This window comes from Schistocerca cancellata, chromosome 8 (genome assembly GCF_023864275.1).
Source record: "Schistocerca cancellata isolate TAMUIC-IGC-003103 chromosome 8, iqSchCanc2.1, whole genome shotgun sequence".
Lineage (NCBI taxonomy): Eukaryota > Metazoa > Arthropoda > Insecta > Orthoptera > Acrididae > Schistocerca > Schistocerca cancellata.
Window position 1 is genome coordinate 179649869 of NC_064633.1, and position 13153 is coordinate 179663021.

At 42.8% G+C, this 13153-nt stretch overlaps 1 protein-coding gene across 1 annotated transcript in view; it reads left to right on the forward strand.

The window, feature by feature from the left end:
- Window positions 1-377: 377 nt before the first annotated feature.
- LOC126095456 (O-acyltransferase like protein-like) overlaps window positions 378-13153 on the forward strand; it is a 359981-nt gene continuing 347205 nt past the window's right edge. The window contains exon 1 of the mRNA XM_049910248.1: window positions 378-585. Coding sequence (XP_049766205.1) covers window positions 378-585 — 208 coding nt within the window. The remainder of the gene's footprint in view (window positions 586-13153) is intronic.

Genomic DNA, 13153 nt, shown 5'->3' on the forward strand with positions numbered 1-13153 from the left:
GGAGAAGAGACCAGTTTGTACGGAAGAAGGTTTCTTACAGGCGGCTGAACCAACCTCATAGGACATACCATCCAACAGCGGCAGACGACAGTCAAATGTTCGCGGGTTACGCAAAAATCTAAAAATAAACATAGGATTAGGGTTCATCGGACTTGAGGTAGACGGCGATATAGGGAGCTTTGACGTTAGTGACCAGGATGTGCAGGGTGTGTTTGTAAATTTCCGGCCGCCATCAGCCTCTCGTCATTAGCGGTGGTGGGGACGCCGGGAGCTGCCCTCGCCGCGGGCCGACCGGCCTTACGCAAGCCGGCGGGCGGCTGGCGGCTGGATGGCGCCGACGCCGCGGCCGCACAGTGGCACACCGCCGCGGCCGAGAGATGATGGGAAGCGCCTTCCTGCCGCTGCCGCTGCCGCTGCCTCTGCTCGCGCTGGCGGCGCTGGCCGGCGCCGCGGCGGCCACGGCGCCCGCCTGGCCCGCGTGGCCGCTGCACGCCCTGCCGGGGGCCGCGCGGACGCCCGACTGCCGCCGCCAGGCCGAGGACCTCCTCACGGCGCTACACAATTTCACCTTCTGGGCCGTAGCCAGTGAGTAGCCCCGGACACCTCTCCCGTGTGTGCGCAAGTCGACGCTAAGCGTACCTCTCACTTGTCCGCTCGTGTCTAAGGCCCCTTTTACACGATCGACGTGCTTGCACGAATTGACAAGTGAGTCAACAGCAGCGCCTCTGGCGATTCATTTCTTTACTGACAAGGGAACCTCCCCATCCCACCCCCCCCCCCCCCCTCAGATTTAGTTACAAGGCGGCACAGTGGATAAGCCTTGAAAACTGAACACAGTACAATCGAGAAAACAGGAAGAAGTTGTGTGGAACTATGAAAAAAATTAGCAAAATGTACAAACTGAGTAGTCCATGTCCAAAATAGGCAATATCAAGGATAGAGTAAGATTAGGAGCGCTGTGGTCCCGTGGTTAGCGTGAGCAGGTGCGGAACGGGAGGTCCGTAGTCCAAGTCTTTAATCGAGTGAAAAGTTTACTTTCTTTATTTTCGCAAACTTATGATCTGCTCGTTCGTTCATTGACGTCTCTGTTCACTGTAATAAGTTTAGTGTCTTTGTTTTGCGACCGCACCCCAAAACCGTGCGATTATTAGACGAAAGGACGTCCCTCTCCAATGTGAACCGAAAAATTTGATCGCAAGATCATAGGTCAACCGATTCCTCCACAGGAAAACACGTCTGAGATATTCTATACGACACTGGTGACGGCATGTGCGTTACATGACAGGAATATGTTGTCGACCCAACTAACTTCTACACTTGGTGAATGGGTAAAAAGATTCTTCTACCTTGCCCAATTTAGGTTTTCTTGTGGATGTGATAATCACTCCCAAAAAAATGATGAAAACATAAGAGTTTTCACACAAACTGCAACAAATGAATGCAACAGTTTCGCAGTCGCACATTTTCCCTGTGCTCTTTGACAGAGACATATGTTTTTAACGTTTTCAAATTGTTCAGTGTGTACACCGTCAAATCCTGCATATGTCCAAGCAAATCTGAACATGTCCTGGAATTTTGAAGAGCGAAGTTGATTATGTGTGAGTGCCTGAACTTTGATAATTCACACACGATCACGTAAACAATACTGCTCTGTGTACCTGTTCAGCTTCGCAAAATAATTGTCGGAAAATGAAAAATTAAACTTTTCACTCCAGAGAAGACTTGAACCAAGGACCCATTTCTTTCATTTTTTTAATTCCACAAAAACAGTAACAAAAATGGCTACAATGAAATGACATAAATAAGGTGACAGATAAGCGCAGTCATAAATTACAGCATTCAAAGAATGAGGCTTTAGCCGTAGCACCTTCACTGCCACCTTCAACTGGTGGCACTTCAGCATGCACACTTTCTTCTTCTGCAGCCGCTTCTCGTTCCGCAGCTGCTCACGCTAACCACGGGACCCCGGCGCTGCTGAACACAAACTCTCCTTGATGTTGCATTTGTTGCGCATGGACTACTCAGTTTGTATATTTTACTTATTTTTTTTCATAGTTCCACGAAACTTCCTGTTTTCTCGAGTGATCTGTGTTCAGTTTTTCAAGGACTATCCACTGTGCTAACTTATAACTAAATCTGAGGGGGGTGCGATTGGTAGGTTCCCTTGTGAGCTTCGTATGTCTCTAATAAACGTTTTCGTTTCCACGTCAGCACCCAGTCGCTTCTGTTGTGGCAGCTGTCTGCTGGGCAGTTTGGCACATGAAGGGTGAAATTGAGGTTATGAGGGGCTATACTTTTTACGAAAAAAATCTATTTGTGGCAAAAATGAAAAAGTAACAAAGTTTATTAATTGTCAAAACAACATCCCTAGTCGATGTTCTCGGTAACGGCCCCATGGTAAATTCGGGATTACTGAAGAATGGGATGCAACCCGTCGACTTCCATCAATGACGTCAGAAGTTACCAGAGATGATGTAGTGCACAGATTTAAGAGAAAAGACGAATGTTGAGAAACAAAGGAATGTAGGAGAGAGAAAACAGATAGTAGACATACCGGGTGATCAAAAAGTCAGTATAAATTTGAAAACTGAATAAATCACTCAATAACGTAGATAGAGAGGTACAAATTGACATACATGCTAGGAATGACATGGGGTTTTATTAGAACCAGAGAGATACAGAAGTTCAAAAAACGTCCGACAGATGGCGCTTCATCTGATCAGAATAGCAATAATTAGCATAACAAAGTAAGACAAAGCAAAGATGATGTTCTGTACAGGAAATGCGCAATATGTCCACCATCATTCCGCAACAATAGCTGTAGTCGAGGAATAATGTTGTGAACAGCACTGTAAAGCATGTCCGGTGTTATGGTGAGCCATTGGCGTCGGATGTTGTCTTTCAGCGCCCCTAGAGATGTCGGTCGATCACGATACACTTGCGACTTCAGGACCCCCAAAGCGAATAATCGCTCGGACTGAGGTCTGGGGACCTGAGAGGCAAAGTATGACGAAAGCGGCGGTTGAGCACACGATCATCACCAAACGACGCGCGCAAGAGATCTTTCACGCGTCTAACAATACTTTTTTCTGTTTTTTTTGTTTCTAATAAAGCCCCATGTCATTCCAAGCATGTGCGTCAATTTTTGCCTCTCTATCTACATTATTCCATGGTTTATTGAGTTTTCTAATTTATTCTGACTTTTTGATCACCCGGTATATCACATACATTCATATTTCGAACATAATGTAAAGTGTGTCGCTTATTTGATTTGTAGTATCGTATTTTTCAGTTGACCTACATAGCTGTTTAAGAATGGGATACTAGTGGAAAAAAGAACGAAGTGAAAAGGGACAGAAGTATTGTTACCATGGGCTACCTCTGTTGATCTATATGAGTTGTATCCCGAAATTCAATTGATCTGTAAACATGAACTGCAGTACAGGGTACAAATTGAACGCATGTCGACTTTTTCGCTTTCGCTAGCATTAGTATCCCAGTCTTCAGTTAACCTATGTAGATTTACAGGTGTTGCTTTCTTCTCCGTTAGAACTAGCATCCTATTCTACAGCTGATACTACTGCCAGCAGGTGTCGCTTTCTTCGCCTCCGTTAGTACTAGCATCCTATTCTTCAGCTGATACTACTGCCAGCGAAGGCGAAAAGACCGACTTACGTAAAAATTGCATCCCGTACTTCACCTGAATTCTACAGGTCAACCGCAGAATTGCATGCTAACGGTAGCGAAGACGAAAAAATCTATGTACGTAACATTGGCATCGTGTACCTCAGTTGAACTACGCAAGGGAAAAAAAGCGACATACATAAAATTTGTATCCCATACTTCAGGTAACCTATATTGCTCAGCTGAGAAACAGGATACTACCTCAGTAGATCAACTGAAGTGCAGGATGCCAATGTTACGTATGTCGCTTTTTTCGTCTTTGCGAGCACTACTATCCTATTCTTTAGTTGACATGTGTGGATCAACTGAAGTGCGGGATGCAGTTTTTTTGTACTTCGGCCTTTTCGCCTTCGATAGTACTACTATCGACTGAAGAGCATTGTACTAATACTAGTACTAGCGAAGGTGAAAGAGAGCGACAACTGTAAAATTTGTATTCCGCACTGCGGTTGACAAACCCTACTTCAAATATTCCATACTCATAGTAATAGATAAATCCATACCCACACAAGAAAGCAAAAAGTTAGAATTGTCCAGAAAGAAAAACAATTTCTCCAGTATATCTGAAACACATTAAAAATGAAAGTAAGTACAGAATGAACTGTAACGTGCAAACCATTTAAATTAATGCATGCGATAAAAATCGTTCACAATGGCTAGCCGTGTCTTATGAACACATTCATTTATTTTGATTTATAATCATGACGCGTCACCACAGAAGATAATCGATTTATTATCCATAGCTCGAAAATAGAGACATTAATATCTGTGAGTGAACTATGACCTCAAAGGTCAAAGGCGATGGGTTGTCTCCCATTCTTCAGTTGACCCGCAAATTCTCTACACTTCCCAGAGCTGAAAGAGTAGGACAACTGTCATTCAAACGCTTTAAAACATATACAACTATTTGCGCGATGTAATATATACTTGCAAACACGTGAAACAACATATATAACGCGGTAAGCATCACCTTTTTTCTTTCTCCTTTTTTTTTCTTTTGCCGAGTGTCAAATGTCACTGAAAATTATTTTCTTCTCAAATAATCCTGACATTTCCGCTATTGAAATAATTTTCATTCAAACATATTTGTCTGTTTACGTTCTTGTTTATATACAGAATAGTCTTTCTCTCTGTAAAATGTAAATACTTTTTGACATTCAGATATTTCGACTTCTTTTTGAGATAAGACAAATAGGATATACACCACGACAACATGCAACCGTTTCAGTGCGTTAAGGAAACAAAGTGAACACAATAAAGATTAAGAAGACACGAAGGCACAAAACCCATTTTTATAACAGGAGTGGGCTGAGCCACAGCAGCCGATGTTGGTAGACACCAACACAGTCCGCTATTTATGCGCATCCGCAGTTTGCAGCATTCTCGGAAATTTAATAGTCCACATTCGGCACAATGTATAGATCATAGACACACATGCAATGTAGCTGGCTGCTTGCTGACTTACACGCAGGCACGCAAGGCTCACGCACTTTGAGTATTCGATTGTAACCATAAAGTCCCTTGTGTAATACTGAATTCATAGTGGTTCACAAGCGCTAAGTCTCAGTAGTATAGGAAACGTTTGAAACGAAGGGACAAAAAAATTACATTGAGACAGTTTATTTCATTGCTGTTCTTGGGTCCTTAAAGAAACAGTGTAGTTTCTCAGAGCGACAACCACAATCACTGTAAATACAGCTGTCAAATAACGTCGTTATGAAATAAACTTTCAGCAACTGTAATAACGTTTTCTTATTTACAACGCGGGTACATGTAGAACAGAACTGTACTACTTTTAAACGAAATGTTCTCCACAGGGAAGGTACTTTCTAGCCCACAAAACTGATCGTCATTATTTCTTTTATTGTGGTTTAAGGCAGGGATAATACTGCTGAGAAGGACCGGCATCAGTGTAGTTACTGTTTTGGTAACTTCCATTCTCCACACGCGAGTAGAATTTCTATCTTCCTTTCGTACGTATACATTGTATACACACAAACCTTCGACTGGAGACGGTTGACAGAATGGCCGGTGTTCATTTTTCGTATGTTTCTATTTGTTTACTGACAACTCCGTCTAGTGCACGAGTTAACTTACCCAGGCTGGTACCCGCACTTTGGGCCAGCATGGAGGCCAGTTTTGTGTTTTTAATAAAATTATGTTAACGTGAACGGTACGCTGTGATAGGTTTTTCAGTATTTCTTGATGAGAGGAAGTGGGCTATTGCATAGAAACTATAGTGTTCTGTTTTAAAAAGACGTTCTATCATTCACATTTTCGTGACGATCAGAGTGACAAGTAAGGCCGTTTAAGATCCCCGGATAGCTAAGCTGCGACAAGTAAGGCTGTTCAAGATCCCCGGATGGCTAAACTAAATTGGCTTGGTACATTTGGACAAATAGTTATTTGTGATGGTCAAGATGAATGGGACGTCCTGTACACATTGCTTGAGAATACGAATAAACTTTCGAGGCACCGATGACATGGTTCTAAAGCCTTTCTGCCACTGCCCTTTCTGCTATCATTCTGATTTAGTACCTCCAGTATCACATTACTCCCGCTTTGCAAGTTTTGAGAGAACTCCATTCCAATCATGCTTGCCTAGAGTAGTAATTACACCTTGCTCGTAACTAATGTGTGCTGCACCATTAATTTTCTTGGGTGACCCTATTAAGAACCGCATGTCAATCGCTGTTCTCTTCTTTCTTCCAGAACTCACTGCGATTTGTTTCGTCCTGTCTTTCTGACCACTTCTTACCCGTTTTTTTTTTTCAGTATTCAACTTTGGAATCCTTCCATATTCAATGTTTTTTTCATTCAACATTTCTCTCTTAATTGTTTCTTTAGCATTTATATTATTTTTATCGCAACCTTTTTTACTTCAAGGTTCCAATTTTTTTGATAACTTATCCCTCAAATATTTGAAGCTCTTTTTCCTTAATCTACTGTCTTACATTCGACATGTGGCCAACAATTACAAGTGTTCTTTTTCTCGTTACTTCTGATATGTTGTCAGTGTTTAGATTTTATTCGTTATTACTGCGTAATTCCCAACCCTTCTTAGTTTTTCCTGTATTTTCCCAATAATTCGCCTTTCTAATATTTCCAATATTTCCAATCCTTAACTTAATGCTAGACGTATGTACCCTTTCCTCTATAGCAGCTTTATCCACACCCTTTTCATGGACTGTACTCCCTAGATATTTAAATTTTTTAACGTTTTTAATTAGGCCAATATCTATTTTCATAAATTTCGGTGCATTGTCAATGTTTGTACAAAATTTAAATTTCTCTGCGGGAAGTGGTAAGCCGAACCTACAAGATATGTTTTCTAAAAAATTAATTTGCGGTACAGCAGATGTTACATTTTAAGAAAATACTGGAAATGCGAGACAGTTTATTTAATTATTTTTGTTTCCGCTTCTCAAATGTACTGGTGAAATCTACTCATTCCAAATTCTCACTAATTTTCTAGAACACAACTGGTGATAGGCAATCACCTTCCCATATACCTCTGTATATTTCAAATCGCTGATATAGATCTCCCGTGAGTTTCACTTTAGATACTGTGTCTGCAAGTGTTTAACGAATTAGATTTGCTGCTTTAGACTAAATTTTCCGATTGTTTTGTCTGTAGTATGTCAACCGAATCAAAGGCATTTTTGTTATCAACAAACCTAATTGCAATATCTTTTTAGTTCAGTATTTTGTGGCGAATGACTGATTTCTGGCTAAAATTTTGTCTTGAACATAATCGGCTGTTCCTAAAAGTACTTTGATATTCACCTAAGCGAGGCTCTATCCTATTTAGTAAAATCCTGGGAAATATTTCAGTTACAACTGATAGCAAAGAAATCCCTCTATAATTGTCAACGTCTTGTTTATTGCCTTTCTTATATAATGTATGTACCAAGACTACGTTCCTCTCTCCTGGGATCTTTTTGGTTTCCATATATCTTCAGATATTACTTTTAGCTCATTTTTGTTTATTTTTGTAGCACCACATTTCAAAAGATCCTCTGCAATAGTCTTCTCCGTTAGCACATTTTTTGTTAGGTTTTAATGTCTTCTTCAATCTATTTGACAGTCAGAGGTAAATCATCTATTATATTTTCGTGAGTGTTTGAGTATTTGATCTTATGGGCTGGTCCTGGGCAGTTACGAAGCTGATCAAAATATTTTGTAAATATTTCGATATTTTCATTGTTGCCTAAGTCACGTTTGTCATTTTCATTTATGAAACACACACCTTGGGTATGATATCCTTTTAGTCTGCCCTTAAATGTCTGATAAATTAACGGGTATAATTTTTGAAAAGCTTTCCTCAATTTCTATAAGTTTCCTCTTCCCAAAGTAATCTTTTTGCTTATTGTATTATTTATTCTGAACATATTAGGGCTCTCTCACGTCGAAGCAGGCGCAATACATAGAATTCGCAAATTCCATGCGTACTTATAGCTTAGATATGTATATTTGAGATTTTTATGAGGATAATTGATATTGCAGACATCAATAATAATAGTGAATAACATTAATAATAGCACATGTAACGAATAACGATAATATTAATTAATTTAGCATTTCTGAATCCACGTTTAATATCACGAGAAACTGAAGGCGTAGGGACCGAAGAGAAGACCGAAGAGAAGACCGAAGTGTCACAGACACTAGGGTAACTGTCAGGAAAGAGGAGCCTGTTTCCACGGAAGTCTCTACAGTCTACGTGTAAGGAAACGTGAAGGAGCCGGGAGTAATGTGCTGAGATGCACACAAGCATAGGCAACTGGTAACTATTGCGACAGAAGACTGACCATTAATCATCTTTTAAAGTTGGTAAAGAGTTTGCTTTCCCAGGGGAAGATCGATACAAGACCAAGTTCCCATGAGGGAAAATGATTTTAAGAAGGGGGCGGTGTTACAGATACGGTTAGGATTTTTGTTTGTCGAGAACTAGTATTTCTGCTATATTGTTGAGATAATAATGTTAGTGTGGAAGCCAAACAAAATGCACAGGTAAGTTAATAGGTGCTTACTGGCGAATCTTCTGCCACGCGATGAACTAGCATCTCTCCGATTTCTGCTTGGCAAAAAGACCACTCTCTTCGGCCTGAAGAATCAGCCTCTAGTAATTTTCTATTCACGGCGAATTTCTCTTTGTATTTGTTCGGCTTTACGTTTACTAAGTAGTGTTGCACCATATGATTAATATAGTTGCGCAAGTTCCGGTTACATGTCAAACTACACTCCTGGAAATTGAAATAAGAACACCGTGAATTCATTGTCCCAGGAAGGGGAAACTTTATTGACACATTCCTGGGGTCAGATACATCACATGATCACACTGACAGAACCACAGGCACATAGACACAGGCAACAGAGCATGCACAATGTCGGCACTAGTACAGTGTATATCCACCTTTCGCAGCAATGCAGGCTGCTATTCTCCCATGGAGACGTTCGTAGAGATGCTGGATGTAGTCCTGTGGAACGGCTTGCCATGTCATTTCCACCTGGCGCCTCAGTTGGACCAGCGTTCGTGCTGGACGTGCAGACCGCGTGAGACGACGCTTCATCCAGTCCCAAACATGCTCAATGGGGGACAGATCCGGAGATCTTGCTGGCCAGGGTAGTTGACTTACACCTTCTAGAGCACGTTGGGTGGCACGGGATACATGCGGACGTGCATTGTCCTGTTAGAACAGCAAGTTCCCTTGCCGGTCTAGGAATGGTAGAACGATGGGTTCGATGACGGTTTGGATGTACCGTGCACTATTCAGTGTCCCCTCGACGATCACCATTGGTGTACGGCCAGTGTAGGAGATCGCTCCCCACACCATGATGCCCTGTGTGCCTCGGTCGTATGCAGTCCTGATTGTGGCGCTCACCTGCACGGCGCCAAACACGCATACGACCATCATTGACACCAAGGCAGAAGCGACTCTCATCGCTGAAGACGACACGTCTCCATTCGTCCCTCCATTCACGCCTGTCGCGACACCACTGGAGGCGGGATGCACGATGTTGGGGCGTGAGCGGAAGACGGCCTAACGGTGTGCGGGACCGTAGCCCAGCTTCATGGAGACGGTTGCGAATGGTCCTCGCCGATACCCCAGGAGCAACAGTGTCCCTAATTTGCTGGGAAGTGGCGGTGCGGTCCCCTACGGCACTGCGTAGGATCCTACGGTCTTGGCGTGCATCCGTGCGTCGCTGCGGTCCGGTCCCAGGTCGACGGGCACGTGCACCTTCCGCCGACCACTGGCGACAACATCGATGTACTGTGGAGACCTCACGCCCCACGTGTTGAGCAATTCGGCGGTACGTCCACCCGGCCTCCCGCATGCCCACTATACGCCCTCGCTCAAAGTCCGTCAACTGCACATACGGTTCACGTCCACGCTGTCGCGGCATGCTACCAGTGTTAAAGACTGCGATGGAGCTCCGTATGCCACGGCAAACTGGCTGACACTGACGGCGGCGGTGCACAAATGCTGCGCAGCTAGCGCCATTCGACGGCCAACACTGCGGTTCCTGGTGTGTCCGCTGTGCCGTGCGTGTGATCATTGCTTGTACAGCCCTCTCGCAGTGTCCGGAGCAAGTATGGTGGGTCTGACACACCGGTGTCAATGTGTTCTTTTTTCCATTTCCAGGAGTGTATAAAAGGAGGTCTTCAGTGATTCGTCAAAAACTGGAATATCTGCTGATGGCACATATACACTGATAAAGGGCACAGTAACACCCATTCTAGACATAATCATGAAAGTAATGGATCAGGCTTAACAATAGTTGCCAACCAGCAACTTAACTGTTATTCTTCCAAAAACTCATAATATTCCATTAAAAAGAACACAAAATGATTAACAAGTACGAGAAGTATATATCAATAGCAATACACTGGTTGAGGCTCCATATGTAAAGTTCCTGGACGTCCAAATGAGTAATAAACCGAGGTAGCACCAGCAGTCGGATAAGTTCACCATGAGGCTCAGGTCTACCTCCTTCGCTCTTAGGACCCTTTCCCATATTGTTGAGCTGCAGACACGATCACCGGTGTACTTAGCATATTTCCACTCATTACTATCCTATAGCATAGTCTTCTGGGGCATTAAACAAATGCAGCTAAGATCAGAAATGTATTTTTCGACAGCAGTGCGCAATAATACTGTTGTGTTAACTTGATAAACGAACAGCTTACAGAAGCCCCTTCACATAGAGATATTTTACACACACACACACACACACACACACACACACACACACACATATATATATATATATATATATATATATATATATATATATATATATATATATATATATATATATGTGTGTGTGTGTGTGTGTGTGCGTGTGTGTGTGTGTGTGTGTGTGTGTGTGTGTACAGTACTTCCTCGATTCACCGCCAGTTGGCCCAATTGCAGGAAAGTAATGTTGACTTCGGTGCTTGTGTTGTTGTGTTGACATGCAACTCATTGCTCTACAGTACTAGCATCAAGCACATCAGTACGTAGTATCAACAGGTTAGTGTTCATCACGAACGTGGTTTTGCAGTCAGTGCAATGTTTACAAATGCGGAGTTGGCATATGCCCATTTGATGTATGGATTAGCACGGGGCAATAGCCGTGGCGCGGTACGTTTGTATCGAGACAGATTTCCAGAAAGAAGGTGTCCCGACAGGAAGATGTTCGAAGCAATTCATCGGCGTCTTAGGGAGCACGGAACATTCCAGCCTATGACTCGCGACTAGAACGACGAGGACACCTTCAATGGACGAGGCAATTCTTCGTGCAGTTGACGATAACCCTAATGTCAGCGTCAGAGAAGTTGCTGCTGTACAAAGTGACGTTGACCACGTCACTGTATGGAGAGTGCTGCGGGAGAACCAGTTGTTTCCGTACCATGTACAGCGTGTGCAGGCACTATCAGCAGCTGATCGGCCTCCACGGGTACACTTCTGCGAATAGTTCACCCAACAAAGTGTCAATCTTCATTCCAGTGCAAATTTCTCTTTACGGATGAGGCTTCATTCCAACGTGATCAAATTGTAAATTTTCACAATCAACATGTGTGGGCTGACGAGAATCCGCACGCAATTGTGCAATCACGTCATCAACACAGATTTTCTGTGAACGTTTAGGCAGGCATTGTTGGTGATGTCTCGATTGGGCCCCATGTTCGTCCACCTACGCTCAATGGAGCACGTTATCATGATTTCATACGGGATACTCTACCTGTGCTGCTACTATATGTGCCTTTGCAAGTACGACACAACATGTGGTTCATGCACGATGGAGCTCCTGCACATTTCAGTCGAAGTGTTCGTACGCTTCTCAACAACAGATTCGGTGACCGATGGATTGGTAGAGGCGGACCAATTCCATGGCCTCCACGCTCTCCTGGCCTCAACCCTCTTTACTTTCATTTATGGGGGCATTTGAAAGCTCTTGTCTACGCAACCCCGGTACCAAATGTAGGGACTCTTCGTGCTCATATTGTGGACGGCTGTGATACACTATGCCATTCTCCAGGGCTGCATCAGCGCATCAGGTATTCCAAGCGACGGAGGGTGGATGCATGCATCCTCGCTAACGGAGGACATTTTGAACATTTCCTGTAACAAAATGTTTGAAACGCTGGTACGTTCTGTTGCTGTGTGTTGCCATTCCATGATTAATGTGATTTGAAGAGAAGTAATAAAATGAGCTCTAGGGATGGTTCCTCTGAAAGGGCACGGCCGACTTCCTTCCCCATCCTTCCCTAATCCGATGAGACCGATGACCACGCTGTCTGGTCTCCTTCCCCAAAAGCAACCAACATTTCTTTGTGTGTGAGGAATGTTTCCTGAAAGTTTGGCCATAACTTTTTGTAACACCCTGTATATATTATAATTATAAATTATAGTTTCTATACAGACTATGCACACCTTCGATTTCAGAGTGGAGTTTAAATTCTGGTGTAAAAGCTATAACAGGTACGCCAGTAGATATCAAGTAGATAAATGAGAATTATCAAATATAGAACAATAAAGTAAACGGATATCTTATCAGCCACTTCTTGTACTGTTTATCACGAATTTAGATTCAAGGATGTAATTTAGGCGTAACTAACACTTGGATGAGATAGATCTGGACTTTGGCCAGCTTATAGTCAGTTGGTAGTGGTCTGTCTAAAGTTACAGAAATGCTTTGTATAGAGTAATGGATAAAAACAATAGCCGAGAACGGTTTTCACAATGGCTGTCTTTGTTTCAACATACATATATTAACTCATCATTAAATAATTAGCATAATTATTAGTTTGAGTGGATGAGTATGAGTCATACTCTTGAGCGAGGCAACGTGGTTGAGAAAAAGAGTACTGGTTTTTGTTGACTAGTAGACTTTTGAGCTAAATATTCCATTTATTTAAAACTTTAATATCAAGTGAGTCCACCTATGTCTTTGGAACGTCTGTTTCCCGCTTCCCGGTTGC